The 20,124-nt window shown below is 39.7% G+C and overlaps 2 protein-coding genes across 3 annotated transcripts in view; both read left to right on the top strand.

Annotated features, from left to right (window-relative positions):
• TMED10 (transmembrane p24 trafficking protein 10) overlaps positions 1–4,200 on the top strand; it is a 41,681-nt gene extending 37,481 nt beyond the window's left edge. Inside the window, exons 4-5 of the mRNA XM_044232482.1 lie at positions 584–710; positions 1,122–4,200. Of these exons, the coding sequence (XP_044088417.1) occupies positions 584–710; positions 1,122–1,243 (249 nt within the window). The 3' untranslated portion in view covers positions 1,244–4,200. The remainder of the gene's footprint in view (positions 1–583; positions 711–1,121) is intronic.
• A 4,668-nt stretch (positions 4,201–8,868) lies between these two features.
• NEK9 (NIMA related kinase 9) overlaps positions 8,869–20,124 on the top strand; it is a 37,073-nt gene continuing 25,817 nt past the window's right edge. For both annotated transcript variants that reach the window (XM_044231412.1, XM_044231411.1), the window contains exons 1-7: positions 8,869–9,212; positions 11,458–11,635; positions 13,554–13,609; positions 14,154–14,224; positions 15,786–15,891; positions 17,103–17,234; positions 19,044–19,154. In XM_044231412.1, the coding sequence (XP_044087347.1) occupies positions 8,994–9,212; positions 11,458–11,635; positions 13,554–13,609; positions 14,154–14,224; positions 15,786–15,891; positions 17,103–17,234; positions 19,044–19,154 (873 nt within the window). In that variant the 5' untranslated portion in view covers positions 8,869–8,993. The remainder of the gene's footprint in view (positions 9,213–11,457; positions 11,636–13,553; positions 13,610–14,153; positions 14,225–15,785; positions 15,892–17,102; positions 17,235–19,043; positions 19,155–20,124) is intronic.

Here is a 20,124-nt window from a genome sequence, read left to right as displayed (position 1 = left end):
AAAAAAAAAATCACGTCGGACTAATAATGACTCCAACTGCTAATAAATGTTGTTTCTTTCTTGGACATGAGTAAAAGGTCAGTGTAAAACCTGCTTCTCCTCTCCCCCTCCCCCAGCTCGTGTTCCTCTCTTGCTGTGTCTCCTTAAATAAATAATAAAATCTTTTAAACAATAAAATAAGAAATAAGGAAATAAGGAAAATATTTTACTTTATAACCTACCATACTATAGTACTTCCAAGGAGGTTTTAATCAAAGTTAAAGTATCAAAAAAGTCTGAGATGGAAACATAGGAACAGTTTGTGCGGAAAGACAGAAGCCCAGGTTTTAAAATATGTTAGAGTGGTAACAGAAAAAATTTCAAGTTTGGTAAAACTTTTTTTTAAGATTTTATTTTTAAGTAATCTCTACATCTAACGTGGGGCCAAACCCACAACCCTGAGATAAAGTCACATGCTCTACCAACCGAGCCAGCCAAGTGCCCCGGGTTTGGTGAAACTTTTCAAAAGACTCATCTGTTGCCTTGTGTTCTAGACTAAAGCAGTTTTGTCAAGGAGTGGGTTCATAATTCCTTTCTTTTCCAGATTGCCAAGGTTGAGAAGCTCAAGCCTTTAGAGGTGGAGCTCCGACGCTTAGAAGACCTTTCAGAATCCATCGTTAACGATTTTGCCTACATGAAGAAGCGAGAGGAGGAGATGCGAGATACCAATGGTGAGGGGAGGGCAGCTCTTGTTTCTTCATAAAGGAGACCGAGCTCTTTTCTCAGTTTTGCCAGATAGGGATGAGGGAATGGGATGATGCCTTACTTCAGTGTTGCTGCTTCTCCAGGTACATGAGCTTTGTTAGATTTTCAAGGGAATAGAAATTTCTGTGGTATGCAGTTGACCATATTCTCAGCTTATTGAGTATCACACTGATAGTAGTAATCTTTGTAATTTCTAACATTTATATGTAGAACAGTGAATTTTTTTTTCTTCTAGAACAGTGAACTTTTGAGAAAAAACAATCCAAAATCTACTGTCAGGTCTAGGGACTGAGTGAAGTTAATTATTTACTTCCCCCCTCACCGCTCTGTAGCCTGCTGAGCCTCACTTCATTGCCTTATAACACTTGTTTTTTTAGAGTCAACAAACACTCGGGTCCTGTACTTCAGCATCTTTTCAATGTTCTGCCTCATTGGACTAGCCACCTGGCAGGTCTTCTACCTGCGTCGCTTCTTCAAGGCCAAGAAGTTGATTGAGTAATAAGACCCAGTCTCCTCCCACCGTGTATCTCGGCCGGCTGAACATCACTGGGACACGCCTGACCTAGGGCATCCTACTAACAGCACCATCAAGGCACATTGGAGCTTTCTTGCCAGAACTGATCTCTTTTGGTGTGGGAGGACGGGGGTTACTGCCTACACCCAACAAGTCAGTGAGAGACTTCTTTTTAACTTGGTAGCATTGGGACTAGTTTTGCAACAATAGGACTATTATTAGAGTCCTCTATAACAAAAAATAGGGGTTACCTAGGTAATGCCAAAGTCAGCATTTGTACTGGGTTTCCTCCTGTGATCTGTTTGAACCATGTTTTCTTTCCTTTTCCTACTTGCTCACCAGTTTGGGCTTCCACTTTAGTTCTTTACCAAGGTTTGTATGACCATGTTGAACTTGTTTCATTCTGATTGTCCTCTTTGGATTTCTTTGTGAAAACACACTTCGCTTTCTCTTGACCCTTAGCTGAAATGTTTAGGTAGCTTCTGGTGATTTCCTTTCATAAATTCGTGTCTCGTGAATGGGTGACAGATGGACACCTCATAGAAATGAGCTTTGTACTGTACATAACTCTTAAAGAGGACTTCATTTTAGAGAATTAAAATATTTGTGCTCAACTGCTCGAACCTCTTTTGTGTATTTATGTGTGTTTAGCTCTGTGCAGTTTTATCAGGTGTGGATTTGTGTGATCACCACTGCAAGACAGAGAACAGTCCCAACTCTCGTATCCCTGTACTACTACTTTTTCTAACCATAGCCAGCTCCCTTCTTTTCCACAAATCCCCAACTTCTGGCAACCACTAATCTGTTCTCCATCTCTAATTTTGTCATTTCAAGAATGTTTTATAAATGGAATCATACAGTATGTAACCTTTTGAGATTGGCTTTTAAAACTCAGCATAATTCCCTTGAAATCCATCCACATTGCTGCATGTTATCAATGACTTGCTTCTTTTTATTGCTAAGGACTGGTTCATGGTACGCAGGTACCGCAGTTTGTTCAACCATTCCCCCATTGAAGGACATTGGGTCATTGTCAGTTTTTGGCCATTTCTACTAAAGCTGCTGTGAACATTCATGTACAGGTTTTCATGTGAACATAAATTCTCATTTCTCTGGGATAAATAAATGCCCAAGAGGGCAGTTGCTGGGTTGTATGATAAGCACGTGTTTATTTTTGTAAGAAACCATCCTACTCTCTTCTTGGAGTGACTGCCATTTGCCTTCCCACCAGCAACATGTGACCAGTCCAATTTCTCCAAATCCTCTCCAGTATTTGCTATTGTTGTTATTTTTTATTGTAGTCATTCTCATAGGTGTGTCTAGTAATGCCTCATTATGGTTTTAATTTGCATTTTCCTAATGGCAGATGATGTTGAGCATCTTTTCATGTGCTTATTTATCATCCATATGTCCTCCTCAATGAAAGATCCTTTCCTATCCTTTTTACGCACTTTCTAATTAGCTTGTTTTTTCTACTAAGTTACAGAGTTCCTTATATATCCTGGATACAAGTTCTTTGTCAGATATGTGGTTGCTTGCATTTTTAACATAATTGCTAGCAAGGAAAATACAAGTAAAATTTACCAACTACTCTTACGTGGCCGATCACTGACTTAATTCCTGTCCTTATGTGTTCCATCTAGCAAATTAAGACATTTGGGGTCTAAGAAAAACACATCTGGGAGGATTATGAATAGAACAAATACTTGAAACTGAATGTTGCAAGCACAAAGCCAAGAGTTACTATGGGAATGTAAGGTGCCTAAAGGCCATTAAGTAAGCAAAGGTATGGTTACAAATGAGCATGTTTGTGGACAGTTACAAAAAATAATGTCACTTGAAAATTCTCCATTTCACCCAGGAAAATGGATAGGAGACTGTCCTTTCTGTACTCCCTTAACCCCTGCTGTTACAGGGCTTTGTCTAACTGCAGAAGCAAGAATTACAGGACTTAGGGCATATAGCTTGCGGTTAAGCAGTGCATTAGAATTAAAAACACTGTTGTGATGACCAGGGTAAAATACAAAAGTAAAAGAGGGAGTGAGTTATATTGTTAAAATCTTGGGCTGTTAATGTTCCAGCTACTATGAACCCGAAAGCCCTTTATCCCCGACTCTTGACTTCTGTGAATGCCTCTGGTGTGGCATTAACTTGTGCAACATTGCCATCTGCTGGTGGGAATTGATAGGTATGGCTCCTGAGAACCTGGAGGCCAAATCCTGAACATAAGGACAATGGATGTTGAGAAAGTCCATCTGTGGTATTACATACACTAGATGACAGAGGATACATTCAAGTAGGGAAGAGAATAACCATATTTGTGGGTCAGATCCATTCTTAGAGGTCTAAAGGTCAAATTTTGTTCAGTACCTTTAGCCTAATAGGAAACTCTCATATTTCTGAATGGTGCCTTTCCCCTTTTTCAGAAGCAATGAAAGTTTTTCTGTTTTGACAAAATGGCAAAGAAAAAGGTTAGGAGAGGAGAATATTTTATTTTAGTGATGTTTCTGTTTCTGAGTGTGACTTTGTGAAACTGGGATTTTTTTTTTCCATTCTTTCCTTTTTACTCACATGTCAAAAATACCAGCTCAGACACTTGTGCTTTCAGTTTAAAGTTCATTGATAATTACACCTTCATTTTATCAAAAAAGTAAAAATTATTTGCCTTTGATAGAAGGCTAGTGCAAGAGTAAATCAGCTTTAAAAATGAAAAGTTTATCTGCTTTCCTCCATTTCAAGCCTTTTCAACACAGTCTGTATAATACAGATAGGGGAATGATACAGTTTAAGCGCTGTTATACCATTGTCATAAATTCCTGTCATTAGCCATTTTTCTGTTTGCTTAATGGAAAGAGGCATGTGGGATTTCTACAGATTCACTTGTAAATGTTGGATCGGGGATTTTTGTGTAAATTTTCTCAAATAAATGCTAGCAGAAACCATTTTAGGTGTATTGAGTATCTTTGTCTGAATTGGCAATAATTCTTCCATTTTCTTCAGTTTTAAAGTATGGCAAGTTATCCGTGATAAATTAGAGAAAAGGTTCTATGTGAATTACTGCAGATCGATAAAGTTTATTTGAGCTAAGACAATTTTATTATCTCATATATAAATATGTAAGCTATATATAATGTGTATATAAACTTAATCATAGTAATTAATATCTTCAGAAAGGCTAAAATAGGATTCTGTAAGCCAAGCATTGTCTGTAGCTTCTCTTTGGGAAACTGCTATTGGAATTATTTCCCGAGTGTCCTCTCCCTTACATTCATTCTTAAAATTCCCCTCCCAGTTTAGAACCTCTCAAGACTTGCTTTTTTGCCCTAATATTACATGTATATAAAACCCAGTCCAGTGGGTTAAGGCGATTTTCTCCTTCCTTTTATTTACAGTTGAACATTTTTCATAAAGCTCCTTTCCAAGAGTCAACCTGAAGGCTGGCATCTTATTTACCCTCAACCTCTAGTCCTCCAAAAAACAGATAATTTGTCAGTGAATCTATGGTCTATGAAGTAGGGATTCCCAAATTTGAATATAATTTTTAATATTAAAAACGTCTTATTTCTCACTGATGATTTACTTTCACAGAACATAAACGGTGAACGAATTCAGCCAAACTTTTAAATGAACTTAATCATCTCAGCAGTATCATATGCTTGTTAAATGGTAGTATGTGTTTGGCATATTAATTATTCAGTCTGCTGTAGTGGTATCCCACATAACATACACCCCATGTATAGTTTTAAATTTTCTAGTATCACAGTAAAGTGAAAAGAAACAAGCAAAATAAGCTTTAATAATACAGTCTCACATATCCAAAAGAGCATTTCAACATGTAGTCAATATAAGAATGATTAATGAATATTTTACTTTTTTTTTTTTAAGATTTTATTTATTTGACATAGAGCACAAGCAGCGGGAATGGCAGAGGGAGAGGGAGAAGCAAACTCCCCACTGAGCAGAGAGCCCAATATGGGGCTGGATCCCAGGACTCTAAGACCATAACCCAAGCTGAAGTAAGGCACCCAACCGACTGAGCCACCCAGACACCCCACGAGTATTTTTCTTTCTTTCTCTCATATAAAATCTTTGAAGTCCATTGTGCATTTACAGCTACAGCACATCTCCATTCAGACTAGCCACGATTCAGATGTTTAATAGCTGCATGTAGCTAGAGGCTAATATTGGAAAGTGAAGGTACAGACTTCGCTTGGTACTTTGGTAGATTTTTAATCTTTACAGTGACTCTGTGGCCCCGGGGATCTGCCATTCACAACTGGGAACTTCTGCTATATAACATCCTGTTTACTTGTTAAAATACAACATATATCCATTTTTGACCAAAGGCAGTCTGAAATCAGTTATACCTTTAGAATGTTCAGTACTTCTGCATTTATGAATATTCAAAGGCCAGATGTTTAGTTTCATTTGTTTCCAGTATAATGAAGAACTGAGCACGAGTGTTTCTGTTCCATACTCTCTAAGAGAACAGGACATTTGTCTCTTAAGCTTGTACCTATGCATTATAACTAAAACAATTTGTAATACCAGGCTAACCAAGCTACAGAAAATTATCATTCCTCATGGCAAAGATGCCAGAATAAAATGAGAAAGCTGTGGCTGAAACCTCTTAACTCTCAATTTTAAGTAATTACCTTTTCCATTCTTTTAACTGAAAGAAAAAAACACATTTATTGAACATATATTCTGTTTAATGTGCTGAGTTAAACTCTGGAGAAGACTCAGATAAATAAGAAGCAATACTTATCCTCAAAGTGCCTTGTACTGAATAGAAAGAGGTAGCTGAAATGGCCTCTATCCAGAATGATCTCCCTACTTTGTTTAGCCATCACTGACTTAACATTTTGCATATTTCTCCAGAAAACCTTCATCAACCCAGCAAGTTTGGCTTGGAAAGATGCCCCTCCTAAATTCCTTTCTAGGAGCTTGTACTTAACTATAGCACTGAAAAGTTATAATTGCCTAGTTATTTGTTATATGGACTGTAAGCTCCATGAGAGTAGGAACCACGTTATTTTTGTTTTCTGTTGTAACTCAGCACCTGGCACAAGTTGGTATTCAGTGTTTGTTGAATGAATTAATTGAGAAATTTTAAAATATCTATATAATCCGGCATACTGGAATGAAACCAACATAATGAAATATGACAGGGATTATCAGTTGGGCTTGCATTTAGGTTTAAAAAATGTTCTACACAGAGGTGATAATGACCCAATATTTATCCATCAAATAATTTTTTTTAAGATTTTATTTATTTGTTTGACAGAGATGGCAAGTAGGCAGAGAGGCAGGTGGAGAGAGAGGAGGAAGCAGGCTGCCCACCAAGCAGAGAGCCTGATGCAGGGCTCGATTCCAAGACCCTGAGATCATGACCTGAGCCGAAGGCAGCGGCTTAACCCACTGAGCCACCCAGGTGCCCCACCATCAAATAATTTTTAAGCTTTTAATAGCAAGCACTTTTCTAGGCACTGATACATAGTTGTAAATGAGTACAAAATCCAGGCTCTTGTGAAGTTTACATTCTAATGAATGGAGATAGTCAATAAAGAACATAACAAGACATCAGTATTTTCAAGCTTTGCAGATAAGGATGTGATCTAGTGGAAGAGCTGTGGTACCTTGGATGGCTTTGGATGTGGAAAAGAAGCTTCGTGAAGTACAAGTATGGTATAAGCAGACTATTGTTACAAAGGCTAGTATACTAATAGAAATATTCCACCCAGATCAAGGGAGACAGAAGTCCCTTGTGCTCTCCTATTCAGAGCTAGTGTGGAATGTTATGCAGAGTGTAGGGTATCACACCTTACAAGGGTCACTGATGAGCTGTAGAGAGGTCATAGGTAGGAGTGTGAGCTCATCCTTCACAACTCCCCTATGCCGTTCTACCAGGTATCTTCTTCCTCTGCTTGCTATCACTGTCCACCTCATGAAAATCACAAAGTGAATCTCCTGGACTCACACTTACTTCATCAACCACATCTCAACTGATCACAAAGTTCTAAATGTTCCTCAGATGGGGTGCTTGGGTGGCTCAGTCTGTTAAGTGTCTGCCTTGGGCTCAGGTCATGATCCTGGGGTCCTGGAATCAAGGCCTGCATCAGGCTCCCTGCTTGGTGGGGAGCTAGCTTGTCCCCTTTCCCCTCCCCTACTCATGCTTTCTGTCCCTATCTCTCAGGTAAAATAATAAAATGTTTTTAAGAAGTTTAAAAAAAATGTTCTTCAGATGGATTTCTTAAATCTGGACTTCCTTTCTACTCTCACTGATAATACTTCAGTGCCTCTTTTCTTAGACTATAAATTTCCTCTTAACTGGTCTCCTTGCCTCTAGTCTTTGTCCTCCACATTGTTCTTTGTAAAATATAACTTTGGTCTTATATAAAGTGACTGTATTGTTTATTGTCTGAGCTGGGCACTTGAGCAAAATAAAGCTCTGTTATTCCTGGGGGAAAGGTGTGAACTGGGACGTCCCCCAGCAAATTGGGACACACAGTTACTAATCATATACTCCCCTGCTTAAAAATCTTGAATAATTTTTTATTGTCAGGAAAGCCAAACTCAACAGTTGAGGCCCTGTCTTCTTTTGCTTTTATACACATTTACCCTGGCCTCCAGCCACAGAACTTTCTCTTGGTCCCAAAACATCATGCTCTCTGAATGGTGTGGATCCAGATTACTGGGTTTGACTCCCAGCTCTTCTTACTAGCTGTGTAACATTGAGCAGGTGACTTAACCTGGGTCATCTCCGTTCCTTCTATAGAATGAAAATAATAGGATTAAGTGGGATGATTCCAGGAAAGAAAACCTTTAGCATAGTGTCAGGAACATAACACTTAATAAAAGTTAGCTGTTACCTCTGTGATGTTAGTCCTGTTACTTCAGCTTTACAGAGTAAAAAAAAAAAAAAGCTTAGAGATGTAAAGTTGATCAAGGTCAGTCACTGATGGAACATGTTTTTTCACTGTATTACAATTCTCTTAGTGACTTGCGGGTAAGGAACACCTTCTTGTAGCTTTCCCACCCACAGAAACACTGTCTGACACCTAGTGCTTTAAAGAATGTTGCATGAAATGAGATGATCAAAGATGTGGAAATACACACGGAAGAAGAATGTTAAATCTGGAAAAAGAGTGTAAGGAGAGTTGACTTGAATTACTTTTGGAGTTGCATAGAAGAGGGACCTAGGGTGGCTCTGGGAGCAATAACTGGGCCCACGGACTGAGATGACAGGAGGCAAGCATTTCCGATTACTGGAGTATCTTCAGTATCTCACTAAAAGAGCACTGTTCCACGTGGAATCACTGCACTTGAGATAGGCCTGGCGCCATAAAGCCACTGGGCGACCTCCGGACCTCCAAGCTGTTTGGAACGTAGCCAGGGATCGGGGGCGGGGTCTACACACCCGAAGGCGACTCCCCTACCGCAGCCTGAGGCCTCCGGTTCCCTGTCACGCACAGCGGCAGGTGGGAGGGAGGGAAGCCGGGACCGCGAGACTAAGCAAGTGGGTGAGCGAAGGCGGTGAGGGCGTTGGGGGCGGGCGGGTGAGCCCGCCGGGCCGGAAGCACCCGGAACTGTTTCCGGGTCAGGGGGAAGGAGCCACCATGGAGCCTCGCGGGTCTGCTGGGCTGACGGAGCCGCGGGCCGGCGTCTGAAGCGAGAGAGGCGTAGTGCGGCCAGCGCCGCTGGGGACACGCAGGCCGGTCCCGCAGCCGCCACCATGTCGGTGCTGGGCGAGTACGAGCGACACTGCGATTCCATCAACTCGGACTTTGGGAGCGAGTCCGGGGGTGGCGGGGACTCGAGCCCGGGGCCCAGCTCCGGCCCGGGGCCACGAGCCGGCGGCGGCGCGGCGGAGCAGGAGGAGCTGCACTACATCCCCATCCGCATCCTGGGCCGCGGCGCCTTCGGGGAGGCCACGCTGTACCGCCGCACCGAGGTAGCGGCCCCTGGCTCCGGCCGCCCCAGCCCCTCCTTCGCCGCCCCGCTTCCCAGCCCCGACCGGGTCCCGGCTTTGCCTGCGGCTCGCTCCTCGGCCTCACTTAAATTTGCCTGGCCGCAGGGTGTATGTCTCGGGGTCTTTTCCATTCTTCCAGCTCACTTGCACTGGGAATTGTAGGTGACTGGTTTTACTGACTGGTCGTTTCTGTCGAACCCGGGGAACATTGGACCTTCTCTGAGCTTTAGTTTCCCCATCTGTACATTGGGGTTAATGATAACTATCCTAAAAAGTAACATTGATTTTTTAAGTTTAATTTTGAGGATCAAACGAAGGTACTTTGAAAACTGTAAATTAAAGTGGCATACGAATGTGAAGTGTTGTCAAAACTTCCTCTCACGTGTATAGCTCTCCAAGGTCGGGGTGGAGAGGAGGGGCGTATCTTCAAAATTCCCACGGCAGTGGCAACTCCGTGTCTTTGCCGTTATCTTTTAAGTTCAGGTATGAACACTTAATTGGAGATTTTTCTGGAAGATCAGTGGGTTCGTCGTTGCTTGCTTCATCAGTGTTTATGCACGGGAGATACCTTTTTGATACATTCTGAGCCACTGTTTCTTAACTTGGGTTGGCGGGAGGCAAGGACTCCTTTGAAAATCTGATGGAACATGATCCCACCCTCCCCCCATCCCCTATTGCATATATACAGATCCTTTGGAGAGATTCGTGGATCACTGACCCCCAAGTGCAGAGCATAACACTGATCTGAAATCCTGTAGTGGTGACTACTTCCAAAAACTAACCATCATTTGGATGTGATCCCTAAAGTCGTGAACTTGACTTTGGATGATGATGATTCATCCATAAGTGATCCATCTGCAGTTCTGGGGTGTGTTCCAAGCTAGCATACTTTTAAGGCTGAAAGATGGAGGAGAGGGGTGGTTGCAAGAAAAAAATCTTCCAAGTGTTTTTTATCTTAATGCAACATTAATGTATGATTTTAGGGTTACCGTTAGTATCTGTTTTTCTTATTTGTACTCATGAAAAAGAGATGAGCATTGCTATTTCTGTTTTATAATTAAAGAAACTAAGACAGTATATTTAAATCACTTGACACTTCAATTAGAAGTAAATCTTGGGCTAGAACAGAGTTTCATATTTCCTCGCCCATGCCTTTCTAGCATGTTGATCTTGATTATTGAGGTTGGTTTTATGTTAAATTTGATTACACCTCCCAAAATTGGCATAGCATTATTTCTATCACCAAACGTTTATTAGGTTCGTGAATTTACAAAGGGTTGATTAGAAGCAGCCCTTTCCCGCCAGAAGGTTATATATCGGTGGGAAGACAAGTTAGCCCTGTAAGTAAGAAAAGAGCATTTAAGTTGTTTGTGTATATAAGTGAGAAAGGATGCACAAATATCATATCAGTGTATGAGTTCTGAAAATGAAGGAATGGATTGCACTGGATAAATGCACAGTAGAAGGTTTAATCAGGATATCCCCCTAAAAGGCCTGGCAGAATCATTTTAAAGGAGAGGGAGAGTGATTTAGGTGGGGATGATCCTGGGCTGGAGAGCAGTATCAGTAAAGAATTTGAGTGTTATAAAAGGGAGTGAATATTGGGAGCTGCAGATAAATTGTCATGGATAAAGGAAGATCCATGACGTGTGAAAGTTGTAGGAGACATAGTTCCAAAATAGGGCAGGTAAGGGAAGTGAATTCTAAGCCCTCAGTCATGACTTATTCTATCTAGAAAGCATAAATAGAAATCACTCTAGAGAAATCTAAATTTATATAAGTAGAGGTAAGTTTAATGTTTCCATTTTACAAGAAACTATGGTCAACTCTAAGTAACTACTCTCTCCAGTTCTCCAGTATTCTCGCCCTACTACAGTGTTTATCATGACTAGTAGCAGTTTGTCATGATGTCCTTCAACAGAAATCTTTGAGATGTACCCCTAGCTCATATTTTTACCTGGAATTGACATCATGCAAATTAAGTAAGTGTAGCAACAATGCCACAGTATCTTAGTGCTTTACTTTCCCCAGTCCTGTAGTAAATGACAATGCTCAATTGTATTAAGAACCATTAAATTCTGTTCCTGTTTTCTTTAAAGGAAAAAATGAAAGGAGTCAGTCTCTGCCCATCTGGGAAGTTTTTTTTTTCTAGGCTTACGGATCAAGGTGTGGATTCATTCTCTGCCAGGCTAGAAGAAAGCACGATACCTCTATTACTGTGTTGTAGGATGACTCATTGGTTGTGTGGAAGGAAGTTGATTTGACCCGACTGTCAGAGAAGGAACGTCGTGATGCCTTGAATGAGATTGTTATTCTGGCGTTGCTGCAGCATGACAATATTATTGCCTACTACAATCACTTCATGGACAATACCACTCTGCTGATTGAGCTGGAATATTGTAATGGTAAGGTAAAATTCAGTGGGACCTCCTCTGGCAGGACATTGTTGTGCTTGTACTTACCTTGAAAGGGAGAAGAAAATAAGAGGCATATACGTTGATTAAAAACTTTAAACAGATTCTAGTTTAAGAGAAATAGTTCAGATAATTTAAGATAAGAGTTTTTGGAGAACTTTTTTTTTTTTTTAAAGATTTTATTTATTTATTTGACAGAGAGAGATCACAAGCAGGCAGAGAGAGAGAGGAGGAAGCAGGCTCCCTGCTGAGCAGAGAGCCCAATGCGGGCCTCGATCCCAGGACCCTGAGATCATGACCTGAGCCAAAGGCAGCGGCTTAACCCACTGAGCCACCCAGGCGCCCGAGAATTTTTAAGTGATTTACGAAATAAGGGGAGGGATTTTCCCCTGCATACTCAAATTCTCTCTTATGCTTCTAGTTCCATCTTCAAATTATTTTTGTCGAGTTGAATTTTACATTCACTTTTCAAGGTTTTTTTCACATGAATTGACTTTAGTTAGGCATTAATGTTAGACATCTAATTAGGCACTAGAGACATAGTGCCTGGCTTGGCACTGCTTGATGTAATATTTAATGAAATCTTGTAAGTGATATTTATATTGACTCAGCCAAAGCTGTCCAGTGAAAAGTGGTTCAAAGATCAAAGCTGAATGAAAATGACACATAGCAATTCATGGCCTTAATTTATTTGGTCTCTGATTTCTTTGGACCATTTTGCTTGTAAGATAGCAGTATTACCTCAGTCGTAGGAATATAGACTCTAAATCCATATCACAAGTTCTACTACTTCTTAACTCTGTAACTTTGCACAAGAAACTTCTCTGTCCCTCAGCTTTCTCATCTTAATATGAGTTTATTAATAAGGTTACCTGTTTCCTAGGGTGATTGTATTAAATGAATATGTAAACCCCACAGCTTAGTACTTGGTGTATAGCAAATCTTTAATACACACTGTACTAGCTGTTATCCTTGTTACATAGGAGAACCCTCAAAGCCCTTTCTTAAGCTACATGCTAAGGAATTCCCAGCATATCCTTCACCTAAATCTCTAAGAGAAAGCTCTTAGACTTCTAACTTTTTGTCTTGTCTCTTGTGTACTATGATTGTTGCCGGTTCTGATCAACCCTAAATGTACAAGATTACATTAGAGATTTCTGAAGTAGCAGAATCCTCAAGCAGTTAACTTCCTTTGTGGTTAGAAGGGACTAGAACAAATGGTAGATTTGTTGAAACACTGAGTTACTAAATTGCAGGGGAAATGAAGCTGTGAAACTGAGCCAGGACTAAGGTGTGAGTTACAGTTTTAGGAGGAAGTAAAATGAATGGTAATCATTTGTAGTCTGTTACTTGATTCAGGCAAGGGAGAAGCACATTCAGACTTAGTCTGCAGAAAGGAGTAAAGGGAGTAATGAATGGAAATAGTCTAGGGTGTCCCCTAAATTATGGGAAACCTTTTCAGTGTGAAGTAGTAAAAAAGGAAGTTGTTGATGAGATGCCCCTGTACATACAAAACATTGCATCACAGATATAGCCCAAATGTTCTAATAGTCACATCAGAGAGTTGTTACAGAAACATTGCAGATTTCTTTAAAAAGAGTTCTAGAGAAGAAAATCTTCTGATTTTGAAGACATTCAAGGTATTTTGTTACTTGGGATAATATAAGATTGGTCTTTATTCTTCTCTTTTCTAAAAATGTACTTCCTATTTTTGCATCAAACCTCATTTGTTAGGGAGGGGAATCTTTGAAGAAGACTTTGGATATAGTCCTTGAAGGATAGGGAGGGTTTTATAAAAAGTCAAGAGAGATTCATTTTTTGTGTGTCAGCTGTTAAAACCCTAGTAGCTACAGGAGCCAAGCTTTGATCTTTATGAAGCATTTCACACCTTTCTCTTGTTTAATTGTAGGAGGGAACCTGTATGACAAAATCCTTCGTCAGAAGGACAAGTTGTTTGAGGAAGAGGTAATTCATGCTTCTGTGGAAGGAAGCTAGAATTGTATTGTTGTGATTCTTGCATTCTAGGCCTGTATTTACTCTTCCAACAATGAAGAGTGTTTTTTTCCTTTTGTTCAGACTCCTTCCAGGCTCTGGTTGCTATTCATGAGAAAGGAAACCTCTAACAAGGAAGCTGTCTATAGCTGCTTCCTAAACGCTTTACCTCCACATCATGATTCTCTATGGGCTTTCTTTCCCGGTTCTATTACTGCAGACTGGTATGCCCAGTTTTCTATACCTTTGTATTCTTCTTGGATTTCTTTCCAGAACTCTGCTTCACCATACTATATTTTATAATGGCATTGAAACTGTTTTATGATGACTTGCTTTTTATTTTTACCCCTTCCACTTTTCTTTGCCTACTCAACCTCCAAGCAAGAGATGTCAGGTCATGTTGAATCATAACCTCTGATTGTAGCTTCCTTTGTTTGTTTTAGTGTGTGTGTCTTTATTTAAGTGGAATTTTTTTGTTTCCCATCCAAATATAATTTATTATTTTTTTTTTCTATAGATGGTGGTGTGGTACCTATTTCAGATTGTTTCAGCAGTGAGCTGTATCCATAAAGCTGGAATCCTTCATAGGTAATGAGTGAAAGAATATGGGACGGAGGGGCACCCGGTGACTCAGTTGGTTAACCGTCCAACTCTTGTTTCAGCTCAGGTCTTGATCTCATGGTCATGAGTTCAAGCCCCACGTTGGGCTCCATGCTGGGTCTTTGTGGGGCCTGTGTAAACAAAAAATACAGGATGGATTCCTCCCCACCAATCCAACCCCCACCTTGGGTACCTCCCATCAACACTATTATATTTTTGGTTAAGCAGGCAAGGCTTTTCCATTAATATAATTTAGGAAGGAAAGAGTGAGTAATGACGGGTGTTACCTTCACTTCCTGAAGTTAAATTATGTTTGTGATCTAGGAAGACTCTCAGTAGCTAAGTACTTACTGCTCAGTCACTTCTTTTTTTTTTTAAAGATTTTATTTATTTATTTGACAGAGAGAAATCACAAGTAGACAGAGAGGCAGGCAGAGAGAGAGAGAGAGAGGGAAGCAGGCTCCCTGCTGAGCAGAGAGCCCGATGCGGGACTCGATCCCAGGACTCTGAGATCATGACCTGAGCCGAAGGCAGCGGCTTAACCCACTGAGCCACCCAGGCGCCCTGCTTAGTCACTTCTTTAAGAGATGTTTTAGAGTTCAATTCATTAATTCACCAATAAAGTCTAAAAGCCACTAAGAGAAGTGGTATTAGATTGGTTGGAATTCACAGTTAATATTTTCTATGACCAATAATAATTGGCAAGTATTTTTAATTTTATAAATGAGTCTTAATTTAGATAAAAAGCTAGTTTGTACAATTAATTTTACAATTTTACCAACTCTTTGCAGGGCGGGGGGGAACCTGCTTTCTATTCATTTCTAGCTCTAGGAAAGAACTATTAGAACATTTCCACATTATACCCTTCTTACGTGAGTCATTGATTATTGCTAGAGATTAATGTTGATTGACCAGTATTTTTTTGTTGGTGGCTTATTCTTTCAGTTAACATGTGCTTCTCAATAGCTATTGAATAGCTACTAGTTGCATATCATTTTCTTTTCAAAAGTTTCAAAGTGTATTCTGGTTTTTTTTCACATCTTAAGGAACCCAGAGTGTAAACCAGGCACAGTTTATTTGTGTTACATATGACCAACTCATTTTTAGAAAAATAACCAGTGATTTTATTTAGGTGAGCTAAACAGCCTAGTCATGTTGCTGCTTAACAGATTTGAAACTTTAATACCAAACAATTCAAGACATAAATGGTAATTGAGGAAGAAGTGCACCTTATAGGAATTATAGGATTACCTGGCGGCACTGTTTTCCATCTGGCCCTCTCAGTTTTTCCCAACATCTTCAGTGGTGTGGGAGACATGCTTGTGCTATGAAGCCCTGGAGAACGAAGTTAATTCTTTGACTCCATTCCTCCAAATCCTCTTTTCAATGTTAAAGTACATGGGAAAGTGGTGACCACTGTTTGGGATCCCATAACAGTGTGAACAGGGTAACCACTCAGTTTATTCTGTACTAATTCTGGGCGGAGTCGGGGATGAAACAAAATAATTGTCTGTAGGAGTTTAATATACAATATCTTTTTTTTTCCCAGAGATATAAAGACATTAAACATTTTTCTGACTAAGGCAAACCTAATAAAACTTGGAGATTATGGCCTAGCCAAGAAACTTAATTCGGAGTATTCCATGGCTGAGACGGTAAGTATATGTTGCCTTGTCTTAATTTTTTTTTTCTTTTCCTTTCTAGTACTCTGAGATATATAAATGTACACCACTCCAAATCTCACACACTTTTCTCAGTATTCTTGCAAGTTCTCCATATTTATAAAGCAAGTCTTCGGGAGTCTTTTTCCTGTGCTTACTAACAGGCATTCGCATGCTCAGGTATTCTTTCAAGAGTCAGGTGCCTGGGTGGCTCAGTTGGTTGAGCGACTGCCTTCAGCTCAGGTCATGATCCCAGAGTCCTGGGATCAAGTCCCACATCGGGCTCCCTGACCATGGGAAGTCTGCTCCCACTGACCTTCTCCCCTCTCATGCTCTCTCTCACTGTCTCTCTCTCAAATAAATAAATAAAATCTTTAAAAAAAAAAAAAAAAAAGTCATGGCCCACATAACAGCTCTGACCTCATAGCCCTTCCATTGCTTTCTAAAAACAAGAAAATGGGGCACCTGGGTGGCTCAGTTGGTCTGGCGTCTGCCTTTGGATCGGGTCCTGGTCTGGGATCGAGTCCCCCATTGGGCTCCCCACTTGGTGGGGAGTCTGCTTCCCCCTCTCCCTCTGCCCCTTCTCCCTCCTCGTTCTCTCTCTCTCTTTCTCTCACTCTTGGTCTCTCTCAAAAAAATAAAATCTTTAATTTAAAAAAATAAAAACCGGGAAATGCTCTACCATTTTTTTCTGGTTTAGGATCTTTCATAGATTTCAGTTTAGCTCTTATTTAGCATTTATTTGAGCTTATGATGTTGGACATATCTTTTTGTGTTTCCTCTGAATTTTTCTGGTTCAGGAGCCCCGTGTTACAAATAAAGGTTGATACGCAGAGAACAATCTGATGTTAATACCATACACCATCTTAACTGCAGGGCTCCCTTCTCACTTGATCCTAAGAAAGACCATTGGTAAAGAGTAGACATAAGTTCCTCTTTAAGGACAGTGATTTCATCCTTCTAGGAATTATAAAACCCAGTTATTACTCTTCTGGTTTCATAGTACTCTGTCCTTGAAAGAATTTGATAAGAAAAAAGATTTCTCCCATAGTGGCATCATCTCATAAAAAACTTTTTTAGAATATGCTGATGAATATTTTATAGTTGTTACCACTATTTGTGGGAAATTTACTTCAGTTGTTGAAATATTAATAGAGTTACCTCAGAAATGAAGTTATTCTTTGATTGTTTTCTTTGTCGTTCAGCTTGTGGGAACTCCGTATTACATGTCTCCAGAGCTCTGCCAAGGAGTAAAATACAATTTCAAGTCTGATATCTGGGCAGTAGGCTGTGTCATTTTTGAACTGCTTACATTAAAGAGAACATTTGATGCTACAGTAAGTTGTATTATCCCCATCTGGTCCTTGCAAATGGTATAACTTGGTTGAGAAAATCAAATTCCTTTATCCCTGAGTTTCTGATTTCTTCATCAGAAATCAGCTATAGCGGGGCACCTGGGTGGCTCAGTGGGTTAAGCCGATGCCTTTGGCTCAGGTCATGATCTCAGGGTCCTGGGATCGAGTCCCGCATCGGGCTCTCTGCTCGGCAGGGAGCCTGCTTCCTCCTCTCTCTCTCTGCCTGCCTCTCTGCCTACTTGTAATCTTTCTCTGTCAAATAAATAAATAAAATCTTTTAAAAAAATAAAAAAGAAATAAAAAAAAAGAAATCAGCTATAGGCAAACAAACAGAAGTATTCAGGCAGTGTCTTGGTATAGTGTATTATTAAAATGCTGTATACCAGATTTATCTTTGACTTCAGTTCCCCCACTGAAATAATGTTACTCAGGTGCTGTGAGCATTGTACTTGAATTTGTTGACTATAATTTTGGGAAATTTCCTCTAGGATCCACTGCGTGATGGCTATAGTTTGGATAAGCCATTTCATTTCTTATGCTTCAGCTACATCATTTTTTTTTTTAAGCTAAGGCAAATTATGTAATGTTCATTAAGTGTTTTGACCTTTTTTATAAAAAAATTACACACTGACTCTTACATTAGAGGTTGTTACTGTTCAATGGACAACCAAGTCCTTTTAGTCTTTTTTCTTTTCTTTCTAAGTAAAGCCCAGTGTAAAGCAGTGCTTCTCCAACTTTCATACACATAGGAAATCACCTGGGCACCTTGTAAAAATGCAGACTCTTTTTTTCAGTAGGTCTGGAGAGCCTCCTAATATTCTACATTTCTAACAGGCTCCCACATGATACTGATGGTGCTAGTCCATGGACCAATCTGAGTAGCAAAAGTGGATTCACATCCAATGTTCTCTACAAACCATGTGTGAGAACTTTAGAATAGTTTTCAGAATTTCTTTGATCCTCTATTTCATTATCTGTAACAAGGAAAAAATATGTATCTTTCTCAGAGAGATGCTGTGATAATGTATATGAAAAATGTAAATGTAAGAGAATGCAAATTCATTGGCCTTTCATGAGACTTGTTTATTTTTCTAAATCCTTAAGTTTATTCTGGAGGATCATCTGATTCTTCTAAATACTTTAGTGGAAGGAAAATGAGTTTTAGAGTCAACACAGACCTTGGGTGTAGTTATGACTCCCATTTTTTACTGTCTGCGTAGTCTTGGGCAAGTTACTTTACATCTCTGAATTGGTAATCATAATAACCTCCTTACAGTGGGTTTGTAAGAGTGCCTACGTAGCACACTGTGGTCTCTCAATAAAGTTGTTAATGGTGCTATTATTATAATATCATTGTCATCGTATTATTCACTGCCTTATCTGTTGCAGCAGATTATCCCCTGTATAACCATTATGAGAATATATAAATTAGGAGGCAGATTACTTGGCAAAGAATGTACTTAAAGCCAGGAAGCATAGCTAATCTTGTTTTCCTTTTTCTTGGGATTCATTTGAAGGGTTGGATTCTAATATACTCCAGGTATTATACTATTGGCCACATAATCATATTTCTGTGTTGGCCATTTGGCTTTATTCCTTCTGATTGCAACAGTGTATCCCTAGCCATTTCTTGGTGATGCATACTAATAGTTATGAAAGAAATCAAACCCAATGCAGAACCATTGCCATTTCTTAAAAAAAAAAAGGAAAAAGAAAAAGTCACAGACATTTCCTAGGCCCTACTAGTAGATTATAATCTTTAGATAACCAAGAAGAATCATTTTGTCATAGAATCCACTCAACTTGTGTGTGAAGATTGTACAAGGAATCCGGGCCATGGAAGTTGATTCTAGCCAGTACTCTTTGGAACTGATTCAGATGGTGCATGCGTGCCTTGACCAGGTAAGTGTTACTTACATGTTGATTTGTGTTTAGGGTTTTCCCTTCACACCATAGTGTTTGGAGTATGGTATGTATAGGTGAACCAGCACAAAGACACATTCACTTCTCCAGGGTAGGATATATTTATGGCTATACCCAGAGGAATAGGCATTGGTAATTCATGATAATTATTTGTTTTAGGCAACAAATCCTGAAGCTTTATTCTGCTTTATTCTTACCTTATTGATTTGTGAGATGATTTTGCCATCTAAGTAGTGCTCTGTTTTTTTAATGATCAGGATTAATTTTCATAGATCAGTTTTACAAAATTGTAGTCAGAGATAATTTAGAGTTCCTACGGAGCAGAGTATGTGTAGTTGTATAGATAGTAGTGTAGCTCCAGGTTGGTATTATTCAAAATATGGTTCGTAAACATAGAGTGTTAGAACTGCTAGGGAATGGAGGAGTTTTACAAATAAAAAATGAAGATTTCAGGGGCGCCTGGCTGGCTCAGTGGGTTAAAGCCTCTGCCTTCGGCTCAGGTCATGATCCCAGGGTCCTGGGATCGAGCCCCGCATCGGGCTCTCTGCTCATTAGGGAGCCTGCTTCCCTCTCTCTCTGCCTGCCTCTCTGCCTACTTGTGATCTGTCTGTCAAATAAATAAATAAAATCTTTAAAAAAAAAAAAAAAATGAAGATTTCGGAGTCCCACCCCAGACCAACTAGATCAGAATTTCTGTTGGTAAAGCCCAGAAATCTTTATAACAAGCACTCTGGGAGATTCTTATGTGCTATATATATTGCAGTTTGAGAGGCAGTGCCGTAACTGAACAAGTAAAGAGGGTGTATTCTCGTTCATGTGCAGGTGTTGATGATAATAAGATAATATGCATAAAACATGGAATGTGACATGAGAAATTGTTTTTGAAACGAGGATAATATACAGTGATCTTTGAGTAATTAGCATGCAGCCTTCTAAGATGAAGTAAAAT

This window comes from Neovison vison, chromosome 13, assembly GCF_020171115.1.
Source record: "Neovison vison isolate M4711 chromosome 13, ASM_NN_V1, whole genome shotgun sequence".
Classification (NCBI taxonomy): Eukaryota; Metazoa; Chordata; class Mammalia; order Carnivora; family Mustelidae; genus Neogale; species Neogale vison.
This window is presented reverse-complemented; position numbering and strand designations above follow the sequence as displayed.